The following is an 18,106-nucleotide window of genomic DNA, read 5'->3' as shown; positions in this document are numbered from 1 at the left end:
CCCCATTTATAATCCCTTATGATCTTTTCCCCATTAGATAATGTATTAGTTTCCTATCACGGCTATAACAAATTACCACAGTGACTTAAAACAAATTTATTCTCTTATGGTTCTGGAGGTCTGAAGTCTCAAATGGATCAGCAGGGCTATGTTACTTCTGCAGGCTCCAGGGAGAGTCCATTTCCTTGCCTTTCCCAGTTTCTAGAGGCCACCTGCATTCCTTGGCTCATGGTCCCTTCCTCCATCTTCGTAGATATGGTTGAGGTTTTAACTGGATGTAGGGAAAAGCTTCATGTCTCTTTCTGCTTGTTCATTGATAATACAAATGTGAGTTGAGGATCTACTGTGTGTCACCTGTGCTGAGTGCAGGGACAGGACAGATACCCTGATCTCATGGAACTTATATGCTTGGGGGTAAGATGGGGGTTGAGGAACAAGACAATAAAAATATTAAAAGTTCATTAAGAAGAGAAACACTGCCCAGCATGGTGGCTCTTGCCTGTAATCCTAGCACTTTGGTAGGCTGAGGCAGGCTGATCACTTGAGCCCAGAAGTTCAAGACCAGCCTGGCAACGTGGTAAAACCCCGTTTCTAAAAAAAAAAAAAAAAAAAAAGTGTGTGCCTGCTGTAGTCCCAGCTATTCAGAAGATTGAGGTGGGAGGATTGCTTGAACCTGACAGGTCAAGGATACAATGAGCCGTAATTGTGTCACCACACTCCAGCTAGGGTAACAGAAGGAGATCCTGTCTCCAAAAAAAAAAAAAAAAGACAAATATCTAGAGTATGTGTGTGCTATACAGAGACTTAAAACTGGCCGGGTGGCTATTATAGCTGGGTAGTACAGGTAGGCCTCTCTGTAGAGGTGATATTTGATCTCACATATAATGATGAGAAGGACCTAGCCATGCCATGATCAGAAAGACTGTTATAGGCACAAGGAAGCGCATGTGCCAAGGCCTTGAGGCAGGAATGAGCTCAGGATATGCAAAGAGCAGAAAGGAGGTGGGTATGGCTGGAGCATGGTGAATGGGAGCAGAGCTGCAAGAGGACTGGCAAAGTCAGATCAGCTGGTACCTTGACTGGGCCAGAGTTTGGATTTTATCTTAAATATAATAGGAAGCCATTGGAGGGTTTTAAGGAGGTTGCTAATATGATCTTAGATATTTGGAAAAGCTCACTCTGAGTGTATGTGCAGAGTGGATTGTAGGGGCGGTAGTCCAGGTAGAGATGATGGAGGCTTGGACTGAGTGCTGCTATTAGAAATGGAGAGAAGTGGGTGGTTTTGAGAAAAAGCCAGCAGCTGTGCTTCTTTGTGCATTTTTCCTAGCATGCTACAGCTTTGGTTTATTTTAGGCCCTATGCTGTGCTCTGAGGAGACCGCCCCTGGGCGTTGCCAGCTTCATGCCTGGGAGAAGGAGAGTGACAGCCCTGGGCCCAGTGCTTGTCTGGCTTCTGCATAGCCTGTCAGTGTGGAGGTGAGGCTGTGGCCAGCCTTGCTCAGTGATGTCTTTCTGGAATGTTGACCACTTAGGTCATGTCTGGCCATTCTTACCCCAGACCTTGTCTCCATCCCAAACTAAACATGTCCATTTGCTGTTAATTCCACCTCCCTTTGGAGGAACTCTTTCCTTGCCTTTGCTGATGGAGAAGTCTAGGTAAACCCTGCGGATCTTCCATCTCTCCCAAGCTTGCCCAGAAAGGGGTGGGGCAGCCCTAGAGTACTATGTCCCTGAGTGGAAGAGTCCAGCTGGGCTCAGACCTGCACTACATTCTCTGCCAGTCTTTGCCAGTATCTTCACCCTGTGTCACGGGTGGAAGAGCCCCAAGCCTGTGGAGTCATGTTGGTGGTGGAGAGTGCCCTCACTGTGTATTCCCCATTGTGTGCAGTGATTTTTAGCACAAGAGTGATTTTTAACTTAGTTTTTCCAGCCCCTTAGATGCCTTCTCACTGTTTAGGAAGAAGAGATTAATGATATCTCTTCCATTGCATATGTGCAGCACTTTCAGGTTTCTGGTGAGTTTTCAAAGACATTAACTTACTGTTTCTCACAAAAGTCCTAGGAGATGTGTGGGCCACCCTTCCCCCCGTTGTTACTTTTTAATAAAAAGTCTTGCACACAGTAATTACTCGGTTAATAAACAAGTGAAGATTCTGCAGTTCCTAGACGATGCTGGTGGCCATTTCTTTCTGTTTCCTTAGTGCTGTTGACTGAATGTTCCTTTAGGAATAAAATGTGCTTTAGGAATAAAATGTGCTTGCTGTTGCATTTAGCAATCTGAAATGACCTGTCTTAGAGATGAGGAAATGAGGCTGAGAGAGCTACCAAGACTTGTTGCAGACTATGCAGCTGGGCCTGGGCTAGTGGGAAGGTGGCCCAGAGCTGCTTTATCCTGCCATTGTGGTTCTCTATGCTGACCCTTCTAGTATCTCCCTGGAGGCTGGTTTGAAGCTGTGATTGCTGGTGCCTTGGTGAAAGAGGCAGTCCTTTTTTTATTTTATTTTTTATTTTTTTTTTAATTTTTGTTTTAATTTTTTGAGACAAGGTCTCACTCTGTTGCCTAGGCTGGAATACAGTGGCGCAATCATGCCTCATTGTGCAGCCTCAACCTCGCAGGCTCAGATTATCCTCCCACCTCAGCCTCCTAAATAGCTGGGACTACAGGCACGCGCCACCGTGCCTGGCTAATTTTTGTATTTTTTGTAGAGATGAGGTTTCACCATGCTCCCAGGCTGGTCTCGAGTTCCTGGGCTCAAGCAGTCCTCCCACTTCAGCCGCCCAAAGTGCTAGGATTACAGACATGAGCCACTGTGCCCGGCTGAAAGGGGTAATTCTTAACCATATAGCAGGAAAGGAACATGAGGGCCTTTTCCCCCTACATCATGTTGACTGTCCTAAAAATGCCTTGGGTCTGGCCAGCAGCCCCATTCCCCACCCTAAACTTTCTTAACCTTGCCAGGTCCTTTGGCTTGGGAGAATCCTGGTAACTGCAGAAGGAGCAGCAGCTCCGTACTCAGGCAGGCCTGGCTTTGGATCCTGACCTACTGTTAACTTGTAAGTGGGCAGGTTACTTAAAGATTCTGTCTTTGAACCTCAGTTTTCTCATTTGCTATTGGTCTTATCCTAGAGAGTGATGAGGGCGAGAGATAAAGTGTCATGCATTGGCAGCCTGGCATAGGGCTTCAGAGTCCAGACTCTGGAGTTGACTGCTTAGGTTCAAATCCTGCCTCTGCTACTTAATTAGCTGTGTGATTTCGGGTAAGTTACTTAAACTCTCTGTGCCTCACTGGCTATTACCAGAAGTTGTACACTTTGACTTGTACCCTTTGCCCATGCATAAGAATTTCTTACTTTCTTCACTCCCTAACCCCTTCCATACAGAGGCAAGGGGATTATCAGCTGAGAAGACCTTGGTTTTGGACATGACATTTTATTTTGCTGAAGCCTCCTGGATTGGATGAAGCGTTTCTGCTCACTCTGTAACAGGAAGGGACAGGGTCTGCATGGGAGAGATTGGTGATGCTACCTCAGAGGAGGACCCAAAAAGGAAGTTTGGAAAGAAGTCAGGATCTACAGAAACTTAAGTTGGGGAATTATTGGTGCTTAACGCAGAAATTCAGCCTTACATTTCAGAAAAATAACAGATGCCTAAATGTCAGTGGCAAGGAGGGGAGAAGGCTATTATTGGTTTGATTTTTGAGTAAGATCTCGGTGAAGAAAGAGCAGTTTTTATCTGTTTCTCCTGATGTGCTTTGGTTCTCCTAATGAGGAAGTAGAGGCTAAAGGGAACAGCTCTCTCTGCCCTTAATTAATTCAATCTTCTGCAGTGTGTGCTAATCTGTTGTTTTCAGCTAGACTGTTGGCTTCTTGAGGGCGGGGGCCAAGGATTCCCCAGTCTTCGTAGTCCCCGCTGAGCCTAGCACAAGGCTAAGCAGGCAGAACAGTCTGCTCATGACTGATCGAGGCCCACTTTGTTGTCATCTTTGTTTTCCAGAGTGAGTATATTGCTCCATGTGACTGTCGGCGGGCTTTTGTCTCTGGATTCGATGGCTCTGCGGGTGAGTCACTACCTTTTCTCTGTTCTTGCTGCACCTTTGTTTGCCTCCTAAAAATAACTGAACCGAGTTTCAGCCTGTGATATAGAAGCAAAAAGAAAATGCAAACCAGATGCTCCACGTTGACTCTCTGCAGAAAGGTGTGGGCTCCCAGTCTTTCCCCGCTCCCCAAGGTCACCTTTCAGTAACCCTTTTTATTCCTCTCTGTATCTTTGCCTTCAAAGTTTTAACAATTTTTATTTTTAAAAAGTTTTTGAACTTTTTATTGAATATAACATACATATAAAAGTTCTATCAATTAAACTGAATATACCTGTGTTACTAGCACCCCAAATAAGAAATGAGACTTTAATATCATTTCAGAACCTCCTCTCTTAGCTTATTGGTCCCAAATAATTTTCCCAAGTGCTTGGCTTTTGGTTTCTGTTTTCACTGTTCGCTTAAATAACAAAGGTTAACGCTAAGCTGCGTTGGTGTTCCTCAAAACCATTATGACTGAGTTTTAGGGTGGACTCCCCACTTCAGGTTTGTTCTCTAAAGCAAGCTGGACAAGGTGGGAGCTCCCCTCCCCTCATGGTTAGCACGCTGCTTCCTTTGGCGTAAGTGCTTGTGTTGGTTGGCACATTAGGATTGGCTTTGGCTGACACCTCTGCCAAAACCCCAGGTTCTGCCAGGCCTGTGAGAACGGAGGGCAGATAGAGGTAGGAGGCATAAGCTTCCTGCTAGTGACCACAGCAGGAACATTCATAGGGCCCACTTGGTCTTTCTCCAGGAAAGGTGAAACAGCTCCCCTGGGGTGTCTGGTGGAGCAGAGGAGTGGCTGTGATTGCTGAGCAGGAACCATCCCTCCCTGTGTGTTGTTGATTATATGAGACCACTTTGGCCATAGGTCTACAGTTCTCCATTCTCTGTTCTTGACTCATACTGTACAAGTAGAGTCCTTTTTGTGCAGGGACCAGTGCCAGGCAGCTTGGGTCTTAGGACTGTTCTTTCAGAGCTTGATACACAGCTACAGCTTGTTCTCAGTGGTGTGGTCTTCTCTTGCCCAGAGGTTTCTTTGGAGTCAAGGACCCATCTGCCCCACTAGGAGCTGATGCCTCTTACTGCTCTTGCCTGTCTGCTGTCATTTTGTGCAGCTTCTGAGCAGTTGTTAGACACCTTTCTTCTTCTTTTTTTTTTTTCTCCCCTGCTTCAGGCACAGCCATCATCACAGAAGAGCATGCAGCCATGTGGACTGACGGGCGCTACTTTCTCCAGGCTGCCAAGCAAATGGACAGCAATTGGACACTTATGAAGATGGGTGGGTACAGGCATGGCTAGCCCAAACTTAGTTGGCCTGATCTGGGCAGGGATCTTAGAGGTCCTCAGGACTCCTGGATCTTAATCCTTTTATGCAGTCATGGACCCTTTTGAGAATCCGAGGAAAACAGGAAAAAAAAAAAAAAAAGGCATGCCTATACATATATACCAATGTGCATTCAATTTTGGAGGACGCTGGTTCAGGATACTCATTTTATTGAGGGGAAACTGAGGGCTAGAGAGGACAGTTGATTTGCTGCAGATCACATTGCTGTGCATGTACGGTGGGGCCATCTACTATTTGCTGCCTCATGATTCAGAGTGAGATAAAGGCAGGGAGACATTGGCAACAGAAGCCAGAAAGCTTTCCCCTGAGGCTCTCTCTGAGGATCTTGGATTTGCTTCTGGCACCTTAGCTCTGGAGAAGAGCAGCATTCAGGACAAGCGAACGGGTCTGGAACTTGCTTGGGCTAGTCGCTTCACTTGCAGTGCTTTAGTTTCCTCATCTGTAAAATGGGTTAATCACAGTAAGTAACATATCAAGTGGTGAGAATTAAAGCATTACTATGTGGAAAGCATATAGATCAATGTTTACTGAATAATGTGTGTATGTACTCTGTGTTTTCATTTAATTTTCTGCCGTGTGTACTTTCCTGTCATTAAAATAGTCTTTAGAAACACGGTTTTAGGGACTGTACAAAGTCTTTGCTTCCTGAATTTTGAACTTGGAGAACAGAAGATAAGGAAGGGCCGAGTGAGAAAGAGAAGATGAAACAAAATACCTGATGCTTCTTGTTTGTTGTAGGAAATAATGAGGAAAGAAAACAGTCCTCAGACTCACAGCAGGGAACAGAGGACTAGACGATGACCTTGAGATCCAGGCAGCCAGCTGACTGAGGGGTGTGTGCACTCAGGTGTATGCCACACACCCTCCACATACACACACACGTGTTCTTTGTCTTAGGGAGGAACAAGGAACATTTTTGTCTTGGCATTGTATTAAGTTTCTATTTCTCAAAAATCATTTCATAAATATAAAAACACCAAAGCTACAGATTGTTGCCTGTTGCTGAGTTGATTTCTCTTTCCCTTTCTCTCCGCTCTCTCTCTCTCTCACACACACATACACACACACACACACAAAGGCAGGCATTTGAGGCTGGCTGTTATCAATGGACAGGCTAGTGGCCTTTAAATTTTTTTTGTTTGTGTGCTTCTGTTAATGGGAGTCAAGCACCCGCAACATGTATGTATGTTTGTTTATTTGTTATTTATATGTGCTAGTGTTCCTCTATATTCCAAATATCAAAAACTAACTTTGTAATTTCTTTATAAAAAATAAATACAAATAGAAGCTCTGTTACTTTCTTCTTGTACCCAGTAGATCATTGTGTCCCCCTGGGGAGCAGGCATCTCTCTTTGGGGCCCACAGATTCCAGCTCTTAAGTCTTAGAATTTTGGGGGTCAGAATGTTAAAGGCACGAACACTGCCTGCCTGTTCCTTCATGTAGGTATGTGGTAGCAAGGGGGTGGCAGAGGGAGTGAGTCCTCTTCTCCTCCAGGCTCCTCCCTAGTTTCCTCAGTCGAGTCTTCTGTGTAGGGAGATTCTGGTGGGTTTGGTTGGCCAGTGAGTGATTCATCCCTGGGGTTTTGCCGAAGATCTCTCTGCTAGGAAATGACATGACTTCATCCTGTGAAAGTTATACTATATAGTGTACTAGGGCATTAGGAGAAACTGTATTAAGTGGCTTGTTTAGTGGTTTGAAAAAAAATAGGAAAGAATCAAATAGCAGAATGAAACTCAATGTCAGCTTCTAGGCAGTTTTTTAGAATTGGAATTCATAAGCTTCTTTCTTTATAAACCTTTGCACTTCCCTTCTGTGGTTATATGGTTATATCAGTAGTCAGTAGAGAAAATAGTAAAGATAAGTTTCTACTGTTTTAGAATATGTGAACTTTTACTCTAAATATATGTATATTTTATCAAGATGTTAATTGTTTGGCCAAAATCTCATTGGTTAAAAAAAGTATACATCTCAAAGACAACTGGCTAGGTATGGAAGGTGTTGGCTTAGATTAAAGGAAAACTGGACTATAGAAGTAATTTTAGTTCCATTCTGGAGGCTGATATAGTGTCCTATGACCAGCGTCTTAGAAACAGAAAGGGCTGTCTTATCCTGGGAGTTGGGGAACCCAGAGGCTCATGTTAAAGGCAACAGGACGGCCAGCACTTTGGGAGGCTGAGGTGGGAGGATCACTTGAGGCCAGGAGTTTGAGACCAGCCTGGCTAACATGGTGAAACCCCGTCTTTACTAAAAATACAAAATTAGCTGGGCGTGGTAGCATGAGCCTGTAATCCCAGCTACTTGGGAGGCTGAGGCAGGAGAATTGCTTGAACCCAGGTGGTGGAGGTTGCAGTGAGCTGAGATGGTGCCACCGCACTCCAGCCTGCGTAACAGAGCGAGACTCTGTCTTTAGAAGTAAATAAATAAATAAAGACAACAGGACAGGTGCCTGTGTGCCTCTCTTAAAATCTTTGGAAAGATCTCTTTGCTGCCAAGACTTGTGCTTAGCCCTCTATTCAGAGGCTGGTTATGGGGCAGCGGCCTTCTCTTGTCCACCCTGCTCTTGCAGATGAGGGGTGGGCACTGGGAGCATGTTATCACCTTACCTGGTGTGTGATATGTGGGAGTCTCCCAGTTCCCAGACTTCACCAAATCACTGCCCAAATTCTCATCAAGTGACCAGTAGTGGGGAAGTGACTGAACGCTGAGGAGACGATCTTTGTGGTGACACCATGTGCCTACGTGGCAGTGATCCCCAGGATATTTTTACAAGGGGTCAAGTGAAAAATCATACTTTTTTCCCTTCTGTCTCACCCTTGTCTTACGCTTTTCATACACACAAACTTATACTTCTCCCTCTCTTTCTGTAGCCTTCCAGGATTAAGGGAGGTTCAGATTTTCTAAGTCCTGTCAATCCACTTTAAAGAAGCTGCTTAATAAAGACCCTGCTATCATGATGTTAGAGAATTGTATCCTTCTGGTGGGATAATGAGCGTGGGCCCACTGGGAATTGTTTCTTATCAGTTCTTCGCCCTGTAGGTCTGAAGGACACACCAACTCAGGAAGACTGGCTGGTGAGTGTGCTTCCTGAAGGATCCAGGGTTGGTGTGGACCCCTTGATCATTCCTACAGGTAAGTGAGCTTGGTCCTTTTCTGCTTGGGTAAGGAAGTGTCTTCTAGACTCCCCTCCATCCTCCTCATTTGCTTGTGGGGTGTGGAGCACTGGGGGGCTCAGCATGACTGATTTTATAGTAGAGGTCAAGGTGAAGAGAAGAGTTCCACTGGTGGTGAAGATGTGCTTTTACAGTTCCTCATCCTGCACACCCAGCTCTGGGCTACGGCAGGACCACCTTTCTGAAGGTTCTGGACTTTCAAGGCCCTGCTGCCTGCCCCGCTGCAATGGGCGTTCGGCTCATGGCTGGGCCACAATGTGTCTCCTCAGATTATTGGAAGAAAATGGCCAAAGTTCTGAGAAGTGCCGGCCACCACCTCATTCCTGTCAAGGAGAACCTCGTTGACAAAATCTGGACAGACCGTCCTGAGCGCCCTTGCAAGCCTCTCCTTACACTGGGCCTGGATTACACAGGTCAGAATCAACGGTTCCGCCCAGCAGGGCCCCCGCCATTGTCCCCCCCACCTCTTGCTGTTGTCTCCAACCTCGTCCTCCGAATCCAAGTTGAGTTTGAGCTGACAGGAGGATTTTGCCCTTCTCTGCCCCAGTGGGATATTTGAAGAAGCAGGAGCTTTATTTGTTTCCACTGTTGCCACCTACTTGCCACTTAGTTTGGCTTTGGTTATTTTTGCAAAGCTCGTTTGGGTGGCTTTTTGGGTGCTGCTGAAAAGAGAGTTTTTTTTTTTAACCACTCAGCTGCTAGCTGCCACTCGAACGTATTTGATATTAGAAATAGAGCATAGAGGTTTCTGGGTTCCATTTCCTTTCTTATGCCAGCATTTGTAGATTTACCTTCCTAGGCCTTTGTCCTCCATCTTGCACCTTCTGCTTTAGAGGCTTTGGGGTGTGGGTGTGTTTCCTTGGCCTGTGTGATAGTGGTGGGTAAGCAGCATGTTCTCTGAACCATTGTGTGGATTTATGAAGCAGTGAAGGGGCAGAGAGAGAGGCCTGGAGGTGGGGCTGCAGGGGAGGGCGTCTTGCTATAGAAACAGAGGTAGATGGGGGATGGCTGTGGAATGTAGGCAGATTGCCCAGGGGGGTCCTGGGAAGAAAGCGTGACAGCCTAGATTCTAGGCCAAGTTTTAAACAGCATTCCTGAACTGATCTTCAGTGCAGCCCTGGGTGTGGGGGCAGCCCCTAGCCTACTTTCTTGTGTGACATCCTCACCAGAGGGGTATTGCGGAATGGGGAGGATGGGTCCAGTGAGTGGCCCAGGGTCAGCTAAATATTTTCCATCAGCGTGGTTTGAAGTTTTTTTCACTAGAGCAGAAGCTCTGACTTGTTGCTTATGGGAGAGGGGAGAGCAAATGTTGCTGATAAAGCTTTTGTTCAGTACACATTTGGGTGCCTACTATCTGCAGGATGCTGTGCGAGGTGTTGAGTGAATAAGACAGATGCCCACCCTGCTCACAGGTGGCTGTTCCCTGAGTTATGAATGCTGCCCTGGTAGGGTGGTTATGGTGGCAATGGGGTGAGCTCCTCTAGCACCACGATTTCATCTTGCAGAGCAGCAGAGAGGCCTTGGCAGTGTCTGAAAAGGCAAGTGTGATTTGGAAGTGGTAATCACAGTGAGTCAGACTACAGGGAATTCCTAGGTCTTAGCACTGAAAGGCAAGTCTTGCAGCCCCAGGAACATCAAGTGGTGGGTGCTGTTCCCCTGACCCCTGAGACTGGGTGAGTTCCCTCTGCTGGGTAGTGTGTTGATGTAGGTCCCTGTGTGTCCCCTATTGCATCAGTATTTACAGTAGTGTGTTAATTGCTGGTTTAATTATCTGTCTTCCTTTCTATATTGTAAGCCCCATGAAGACAGGGACTGGGTCTGGCTCAGAGCTGTAACCACAGTGACCAGCAGAGTGCCTGGCACGTATCTATGCCTGGCAGATCTAGATGCTACACAGGCATTTGTGGGATGTGTAAATGAATGAATTTTACTGGTGAGGCAATCAAGGCTCACGACAGTCTAGTGGCTTGGACACCTCTTGTATAGGGCTTGAATCCAGGCCTCCTGCCTGTTTAAGTAGCCTGCTCCTGTAAGAAATGGTGCTGATTAAAGATGTTTGGGGTAGGTTCTTTCACTGGGTTCCTACTGCTTTCTGGGACCAGGGCTGGAGTTAAAGCACATTTGTTTCTTGCAGGCATCTCCTGGAAGGACAAGGTTGCAGATCTTCGGTTGAAAATGGCTGAGAGGAACGTCATGTGGTTTGTGGTCACTGCCTTGGATGAGATTGCGTGTGAGTGCTCTGGTTTCACTGTTTGGGCATGTTACCCGATCTCTCCTTTGGGTCTCTGGGTATCTGTGTGTTCATGCCATTCAACTTTCTGAGTGGCCAGGGAATAAGCAGAAGACTATGTCACCAAATGGGTATAGGAGATGCCAATTAGGATGAAGGAGAAAGAATTACAGGGAGCTGGGGAGGGGAGTGAGGCTTGTCCAGAGCAGTATTACAGCTGGGTGATGCCCACCTCTGGCCAGTCCCTCAGGACCATGGCACCTCTGAGGAAGGGCATTTCCTACAAATATTTTATGTCTGTCAGCCTCTCTGTAGGTATAGAAGTGGGATCATAGGAGAGGCCTTCTTTCTTTACACTTGGCCTGTGGTTTCCTGAGGTCTTTATAGTGAGAATGTTCTGGGAACATTTCTACCTCAGAAAACTAGGAACTAAAAGTTCCTCCCCAACCCGTTTGATATAATAGTAGTTTCTCAGTCTTTAGACCTTAACCCACCTTCATGCAATTGTTTAGCACCATCTTTCATCTAAAACCTGACGGAATCTGGTTGAACCTTCCTGTCCTGTCTTCTGGTTTCTGAGTTGATTTGACCCAGGGCAACTGAGAAGAGGCACTGCTTTATCTTTTGCCTTCTCACTAGAGAATGAGACCCTACTGCAGTGTCCTCTCTTTTCAGACCCTGCATCTTCCATCCCCAAAACATTGTCAAGTGTGTCAGTGACTTACATCCCTAATTAACTTAATGACCTCAACGTCAGAGAAAAACACCTGTAAAACTTTTCTCTCTCCCTGATTGTAACAAAAACACAATCCCATGATAGAAAACTTGGAAAATGCAGAGGAAGTAAAAAGAAGAAAAAAAATCACCTGTAAATTCTGTTACTTAGAGATAATCAGTGTCAATATTCTATGCATATATCATTTTATAGCCTGATTTTTCACTGTATCAGTATACTATAAGCATATACAAGCATAATTTTAAGTGAGTATTAAATATTCCATCATGTGGTTATACCATAATTTATTTAACTGTTTCCCTAAGGATGACCTTTGGGTTATTTGCAGTAATCCCGTAATTTATTATGATGGTACCATCAAAATCTTGGTTCATGAATCCACGTCTTAGTGTTTGATAATTTTCTTCCTATTTCTGGTTGGCTTTTAGGGCTTTTGACCCATCTTGCCCTTTGCCTGCCAGAAAGTTTGCACCTTTGTATTTGAATTTGTCTGTCTTGCCCCAGGTACTGTCATTTTTTAAGAAGTGCTAGTATGATAGGTAAAAAATGTTGCCTCATCACTTTATTTTGAGAAGCCATTATTTTAAAATAGAGGTTATACTTTTAATGCCCAGGCGTTTTTTTGCTCTGATCCTCCTGAGAACAAGTGATGGAAGCTGGAAGTCCTGGGACCAGAACTGTGCTCTCTCCTGGTCTGTCTAGTTCTCAGACGTTCAGCAACATCACTGTTACTGGCTGTCCGCAGGTTCCCCACCCAGTCGTGGTGCCAGAGCAGACCCATGGGTGGGCTGCAGGCTCTGATTTCATTCGTGAGCTGCAGCCTCGCTGACTCACTGCTTTTCTTTCCACCTCTGACAGGAAGCTCCGTCTCCATGGGGCTCACTGACCCTTACAGAAGAGGTTTGCCTGGCTTCCCTTGTGGGAGGGTCTCAGTTTTTCTACCCTAGGTCATCTGCCTCAGAAGGGAGAGAGTGCTTGTCTCCTTCCTTTCTATTTGGGAGTGCCAGAGGTTTGTGGGCTTCAAGGCCAGGCCTGGCAGGTCACCACTAGGTGGATCATTTCAACTCCTTGTGGGGGCAGTTCACAGGATTTCGACTAATAGCTTTTATTCCCTTCTCCGGGCAGTGATGTGGAAGCATGAGAAACAGCTCTGGTGCCATCACGTGGTGGACATGAGCAATTGCAGCTCAGAGGTGGAACCAGACGGTTCCAGCCTTTCTGTGCGATTCCACTGAATCCTTCCACAGCAGCTGGACTCCAAGCTGAAGCCCTTCCCTCCCCCTACAAGCGACCCCTTAACGTCTTAAGTCAGACAGGTGACAGGGATTTTGATTTCTTTTCTAGGGCTATTTAATCTCCGAGGATCAGATGTGGAGCACAATCCAGTATTTTTTTCCTACGCAATCATAGGACTAGAGACGATCATGTGAGTGTTTGCCCTGCATCTGGAACTCCCTTCCAGAGCTCCTCAGAGCCCTAGTGTGCCCTTTCTGGTCCTGGCCCACCCATCACTGCCTGATATTTCACTGATGTGCTTCTTTTTTCTTGCCCTTTTAGGATTTTCCCTTCTTGTCTTCCTTAGCAGTAGGTGTTTATTTATATCCTGCCTCTCTTTGAGCCCCCAAAGTGGTTTGAAATGCATGAAAGTGTCTATAGTTTGGGCCATCCATTTGATGCCAAGTTTTCTAGCAGCCAGTGTAAAGGGGTATATATGCTCAATTATGCAATTCTGGGTCCACAATGCAAATAAACCCAGTCATTTTGAAGGTCAAAAATAATATGGGAAAACCTCTCCAACTACGCTTTGTTGAATTTTCAGTTTATTTTTTTCAGAGCATTTCGTGTGGCCTTCTTTCATTACCGTTCTATTTCAATAGCTTTTTGCATTAAGACAACACATTTATTAAGTGCCGGTGATGTGCTAAGGGTCTCTGTTAGGTGCTAGGGTGACTGAAACAGGACGGGGTCCTTGGTTGGAGTTGGGGAGATGAGCATGTCCTCTTCCTAAAGTATTTGGGCACATAAGTGGGCACCAGTCTGCTTGTGGGACAGATACAAGTGTTATGAGAGGGGCCTGACCTAGACTTGGAGATCAGAGGAGACTCTTGGGGAAAGTAATATTTTGAAGCAGAGAGTAAGGATAAATGTGGGTGGGTTAGGTGAATGGCAAGGTGAGGAGGAGTGGGGAACCATGATCCAAGCAGAGGGAACAGCATTTTTAGAGACTCTGGGCAGTAGAGAGCACAGTGCATGTGGAGGACCTGAAGTGGTTCAGTGAGGTCAGAACATAGTGAGGCCAGAATGTGAGCAGGGGCACAGAAAAGAAAGGCCTTGTGGGCCACATTCAGGAGCTTGGGTTCTTGTTCTGAACAAGAATAGTGGGAAGCTATTGAACGAATTTTTCAGAGGGAACCACATGTTAGACGTACAAGTTGTAAAGAATATTATGACTGAAACATGGGTAGATGGGGAAAGACTTAGAGGCTGTGGCACTAACCCAAGTGAAAGATGGTGGGACCTGAACCTGAGGGGTGACTGGGCGAGGCTGTAGATGAGCTGGACAGATTAGATGGAGATTTAGGCTGCGGGTCCCAAGGTCTTAATGAAGGACGGGAAGAGGGTCATCAGTGAAGGAGGACACTGCCCAGATTTCTGCCTTGGTGAATTGGGTGGATGGGGACAGGGAATGCACCTTGGAGGGCAGGATTTGGGAAAGGAGTGGGGAGGAGAGAAAAGGGGCTTGGTTTTGGTTGCCAGGAAACAGAACCTGATGTGTATGTGTGTCTGTGTTGCCACCTCTCACTCATGTTCCCTCCTTTTTCGGCCACCCACCTCTCCTCCATCTGCAGGCTCTTCATTGATGGTGACCGCATAGACGCCCCCAGTGTGAAGGAGCACCTGCTTCTTGACTTGGGTCTGGAGGCCGAATATAGGATCCAGGTGCATCCCTACAAGTCCATCCTGAGCGAGCTCAAGGCCCTGTGTGCTGACCTTTCCCCAAGGGAGAAGGTGTGGGTCAGTGACAAGGCCAGCTATGCTGTGAGCGAGACCATCCCCAAGGTTGGTGGCCCCACTTTGGCCCATCTAAACTGTGCCACCCCCTTCCCAGTTCTGGTATTGTCTTTGGAGCACAGGCAGATTTCTGAGGCTGCCTGTTGGATCAGAACTGTGGTCTCCCTGGATGAGGCCTTAGAGCTGGAGCCATATCAAGAGCCTGAGGGCCCTTATTGCTTGTTGAGTCTTGTGTTTCCCAGAGTGTGGCATGAGAGATTATTTTAGGTGGTACACATTATTATTTAGGTTTACTTAAATATATCTGTTTTAACAGCATTTAGCATATAGTAGAAAAAACATAACTAGCATGAGTTCATGATATAATTATTTAAAATAAAGTTGAATTTAATAAAGCTGATTTAAAGATGGTCTAAAGCAAAGTACTAAGTGAATAAGGGTACAGCAGATAAGAAGCTAGGGTAAAAGCTGTGCAGGTGGTATAAGAATGCTTGAAGCTTGGGAAATGCTTCTCTATCCCCTCCTTCTGCCCCACCACATTTTATAGCTAGGGACACTTGAGGCCCAGAGAGGATTGGGGAGTTGGGGATTTGTCAAATTCAAGTGATAGTGATAGCCTTGCCCTTTACTGAGCCCTTGCTGGGCAGTGCTAAGCAGCTGACACTTGTTGCCTCATTTTCATTAGGGTCTGGGATAGGACTGGAATCCAGGCCTCTTTAGAGGTAGGCTTTTCTACTGTCCTGCCCTGGGCCTCTGGCTGCCAAGTGGCCTTTGGCAAGCCCAGTGATGTCCTTTCTTCTTCACTGAGCAGTGGGGCATCCTGGGACGAGTCCAGGCCTGGCTCTCTAGATCTGGCTTGCCATTGTACCCCTGCCATCATCACACACAGTGTGACTCCTCCTCTCTCTCTGGAGAGAAAGAGAAAAGGAGATAAGATCACGAAAGCAATTTTAGAAGCTTTGTGCAAGTGCCAAGTGTGCCGAGGCCCCTCTGCTGGATTCTAACTTGTTCTCAAATTGGAAAGGGTCTTCTCCAGCCCTTTAAGATCAGATCATTATCAGTAGCTGAGATAGGACCACTGGGCGGGAAGGGAGGGAGCAGGAGACCTCACTCATCAGGTCATGTGCATCGCCAGACAGGGAGAAAAAGCCCCCTTTGTACAGCAAGAGAAGGATGATTTTGGTCAAGCTTTCAGTGGTTAGTGAACTCTATCCACAACCACAGTGGCTTGGAAAGCAATGTCTTGCTGATGGCAGGCAGCCAGCAGTCTCAAAAGAGCTAAGGGAGTGAGGGATGGAAGAGAGACACCTTGTTTGATGTACTTATTCTTTTGGTTGAGCTTAAGCTCAGGGTCATCAATCAAAAGGGACAGGTTGTTGGGGCCCCAGGGGACAGCTATGTGGGTTGCCAGTGGGAGCTCTTCAAGTGATTTGTCTAAAGTAAGTTTTGCTGAGCCAAAAGGTTGTTGCCTTGGTCTTGGGTGGGTGGAGCAGGTTTGATTTCCCACCCTACTGCCCTTTGCCTCTAGGACCACCGCTGCTGTATGCCTTACACCCCCATCTGCATCGCCAAAGCTGTGAAGAATTCAGCTGAGTCAGAAGGCATGAGGCGGGCTCACGTGAGTAGAGGAGCTGGTGCAGAAGATGGGATGTGAGGTGGTCAGAAGGCCCGGCTCCTTCACCTCCTCTGTGGCATTGAGCCTGGCACAAGGTTAGAATCTCTCTGAGCCTCAGCCTCCTGGCCTTCCAGAGTTATTGAGGGAATGAAATAAAATACTTGATGGATTAGATCTTTACAAAGTATAATACACAACACAAAAGGACATATTGATGTTCACAGTGTAGATGATGGTGATGATGTGATGCTGATGAAGAAAGATTTTGGGCCCAGAGGTGGCTTTTGATAGTGGCCTATTTTTTCCTGGCCCCTGTAGGGTTCTTAACCTTTAAGTTAACCTTTTGGAGGAGCTCCCTGTGCTCTGAGGTGGGGCCCTTCCTGATTGTACCTGAACTACTGAATAGCAGAGGAGCCTTTCCCTGATAATGGGAATTGCTGCACACACCAGCTTCCCAGAAATGTCCACATGTAAAGCTCTGGTTGCTGATGATGTGTGGCCCTGCAGGTACAGCCTTCTCAGTATTGCGTTAGGGCTAGGCTCTGAATCTGGTCATGTGATTTTCAGTAATAACTTAAAAAAATGTCTCCATTGTTTACACAGATTAAAGATGCTGTTGCCCTCTGTGAACTCTTTAACTGGCTGGAGAAAGAGGTTGGTTCTTAGTCTTTGTTTAATATGTGGATATACATTATTCAGACCTACCTATTTGTGATTCTAACTCTAGCATCTCCCATGCTCTGCTGACCATGAGGTCTGAGATCTTCATCAAATTTTTGGGCTCTATTTTAATAATTCTCTCTGGAAATTTGGTGTGTGCAGATTTCAAAATTCCTTAATTATGAAAATAGTAACAAGAATGAAGAAAGAAGTTCCATAATAGAGTGGATGCTTTTTGGGTTAGGGAATCATAACTAAGTGGAATTTCATTATAAGGAAAAATGAGTCTTATAATATTATAGGCAAGCTGATTGTATTAGGAGAAAAAGATCTTTGTGTACATTTTGAACTTCAGTTTAAGCCTTGAGCCTTTTTATATTAAATTGACTCTTGGCCATTAATTTCTTGCTCTAGTTGACAAGAGGGTGGTTTCTCTGTTCTGTTATTAAACAATATCGTGTTCCCTTTAAGTATTGTATAAACAACTCTTTAATTGGGAAAAGAAAATATTGTCTTTATTCCCACTAGTGTAACTTTTTTCCTCATGTTTCCTTCTGGTGATTGTTCATCTATGTAAATTATTATTATTATTATTATTATTATTATTATTATTTATTATTATTATTTTTTTGAGATGGAGTCTCACTCTGTCACCCAGGCTGGAGTGCAGTGGCGTGATCTCGGCTCACTGCAACCTCTGCTGCCCAGGTTCAAGAGATTCTCCTGCCTCAGCCTCCCAAGTAGCTGGGATTATAGGCGCCTGCCACTGCGCCCAGCTAATTTTTGTAGTTTTAGTAGAGATGGGGTTTCACCATCTTGGCCAGGCTGGTCTTGAACTTCTGACCTCGTGATCCACCACCTCGGCCTCCCAAAGTGCTGGGATTACAGGTGTGAGCCACCATGCTCGGCCTTTATGTAAATTATTATTATTATATTTTATTATTATTTTTTTATTTTTGAGACGGAGTCTTGCTCCGTCGCCCAGGCTGGAGTGCAGTGGAGCAATCTCAGCTCGCTGCAAGCTTCGCCTCCTGGGTTCACGCCATTCTCCTGCCTCAGTCTCCCGACTAGCTGGGACTACAGGCGCCCGCCACCATGCCTGGCTAATTTTTTGTATTTTTAGTAGAGACAGGGTTTCACCATGGTCTCGATCTCCTGACCTCGTGATCCGCCTGCCTCGGCCTCCCAAAGTGCTGGGATTACAGGCGTGAGCCACTGCGCCAGGCTGTAAATTATTTTTAAAAATATAAATTATTTTTACA

General features: G+C 45.9%; 1 protein-coding gene across 7 annotated transcripts in view; it reads left to right on the top strand.

Moving 5' to 3' along the window:
- The window catches only part of XPNPEP1 (X-prolyl aminopeptidase 1), a 58,975-nt gene that overhangs the window by 26,663 nt on the left and 14,206 nt on the right, over window positions 1–18,106 (top strand). For all 7 annotated transcript variants that reach the window (XM_054437034.2, XM_054437038.2, XM_054437037.2 and 4 more), the window contains 9 exons: window positions 3,994–4,057; window positions 5,250–5,354; window positions 8,458–8,550; window positions 8,861–9,004; window positions 10,726–10,821; window positions 12,902–12,983; window positions 14,407–14,617; window positions 16,098–16,187; window positions 16,788–16,838. In XM_054437034.2, coding sequence (XP_054293009.1) covers window positions 3,994–4,057; window positions 5,250–5,354; window positions 8,458–8,550; window positions 8,861–9,004; window positions 10,726–10,821; window positions 12,902–12,983; window positions 14,407–14,617; window positions 16,098–16,187; window positions 16,788–16,838 — 936 coding nt within the window. The remainder of the gene's footprint in view (window positions 1–3,993; window positions 4,058–5,249; window positions 5,355–8,457; window positions 8,551–8,860; window positions 9,005–10,725; window positions 10,822–12,901; window positions 12,984–14,406; window positions 14,618–16,097; window positions 16,188–16,787; window positions 16,839–18,106) is intronic.

Source organism: Pongo pygmaeus, chromosome 8 (genome assembly GCF_028885625.2).
Source record: "Pongo pygmaeus isolate AG05252 chromosome 8, NHGRI_mPonPyg2-v2.0_pri, whole genome shotgun sequence".
In the NCBI taxonomy this organism is placed as follows: Eukaryota; Metazoa; Chordata; class Mammalia; order Primates; family Hominidae; genus Pongo; species Pongo pygmaeus.
Note: the sequence above shows the minus strand (reverse complement) of the source record. Positions and strands in the feature narration are given on the sequence as shown.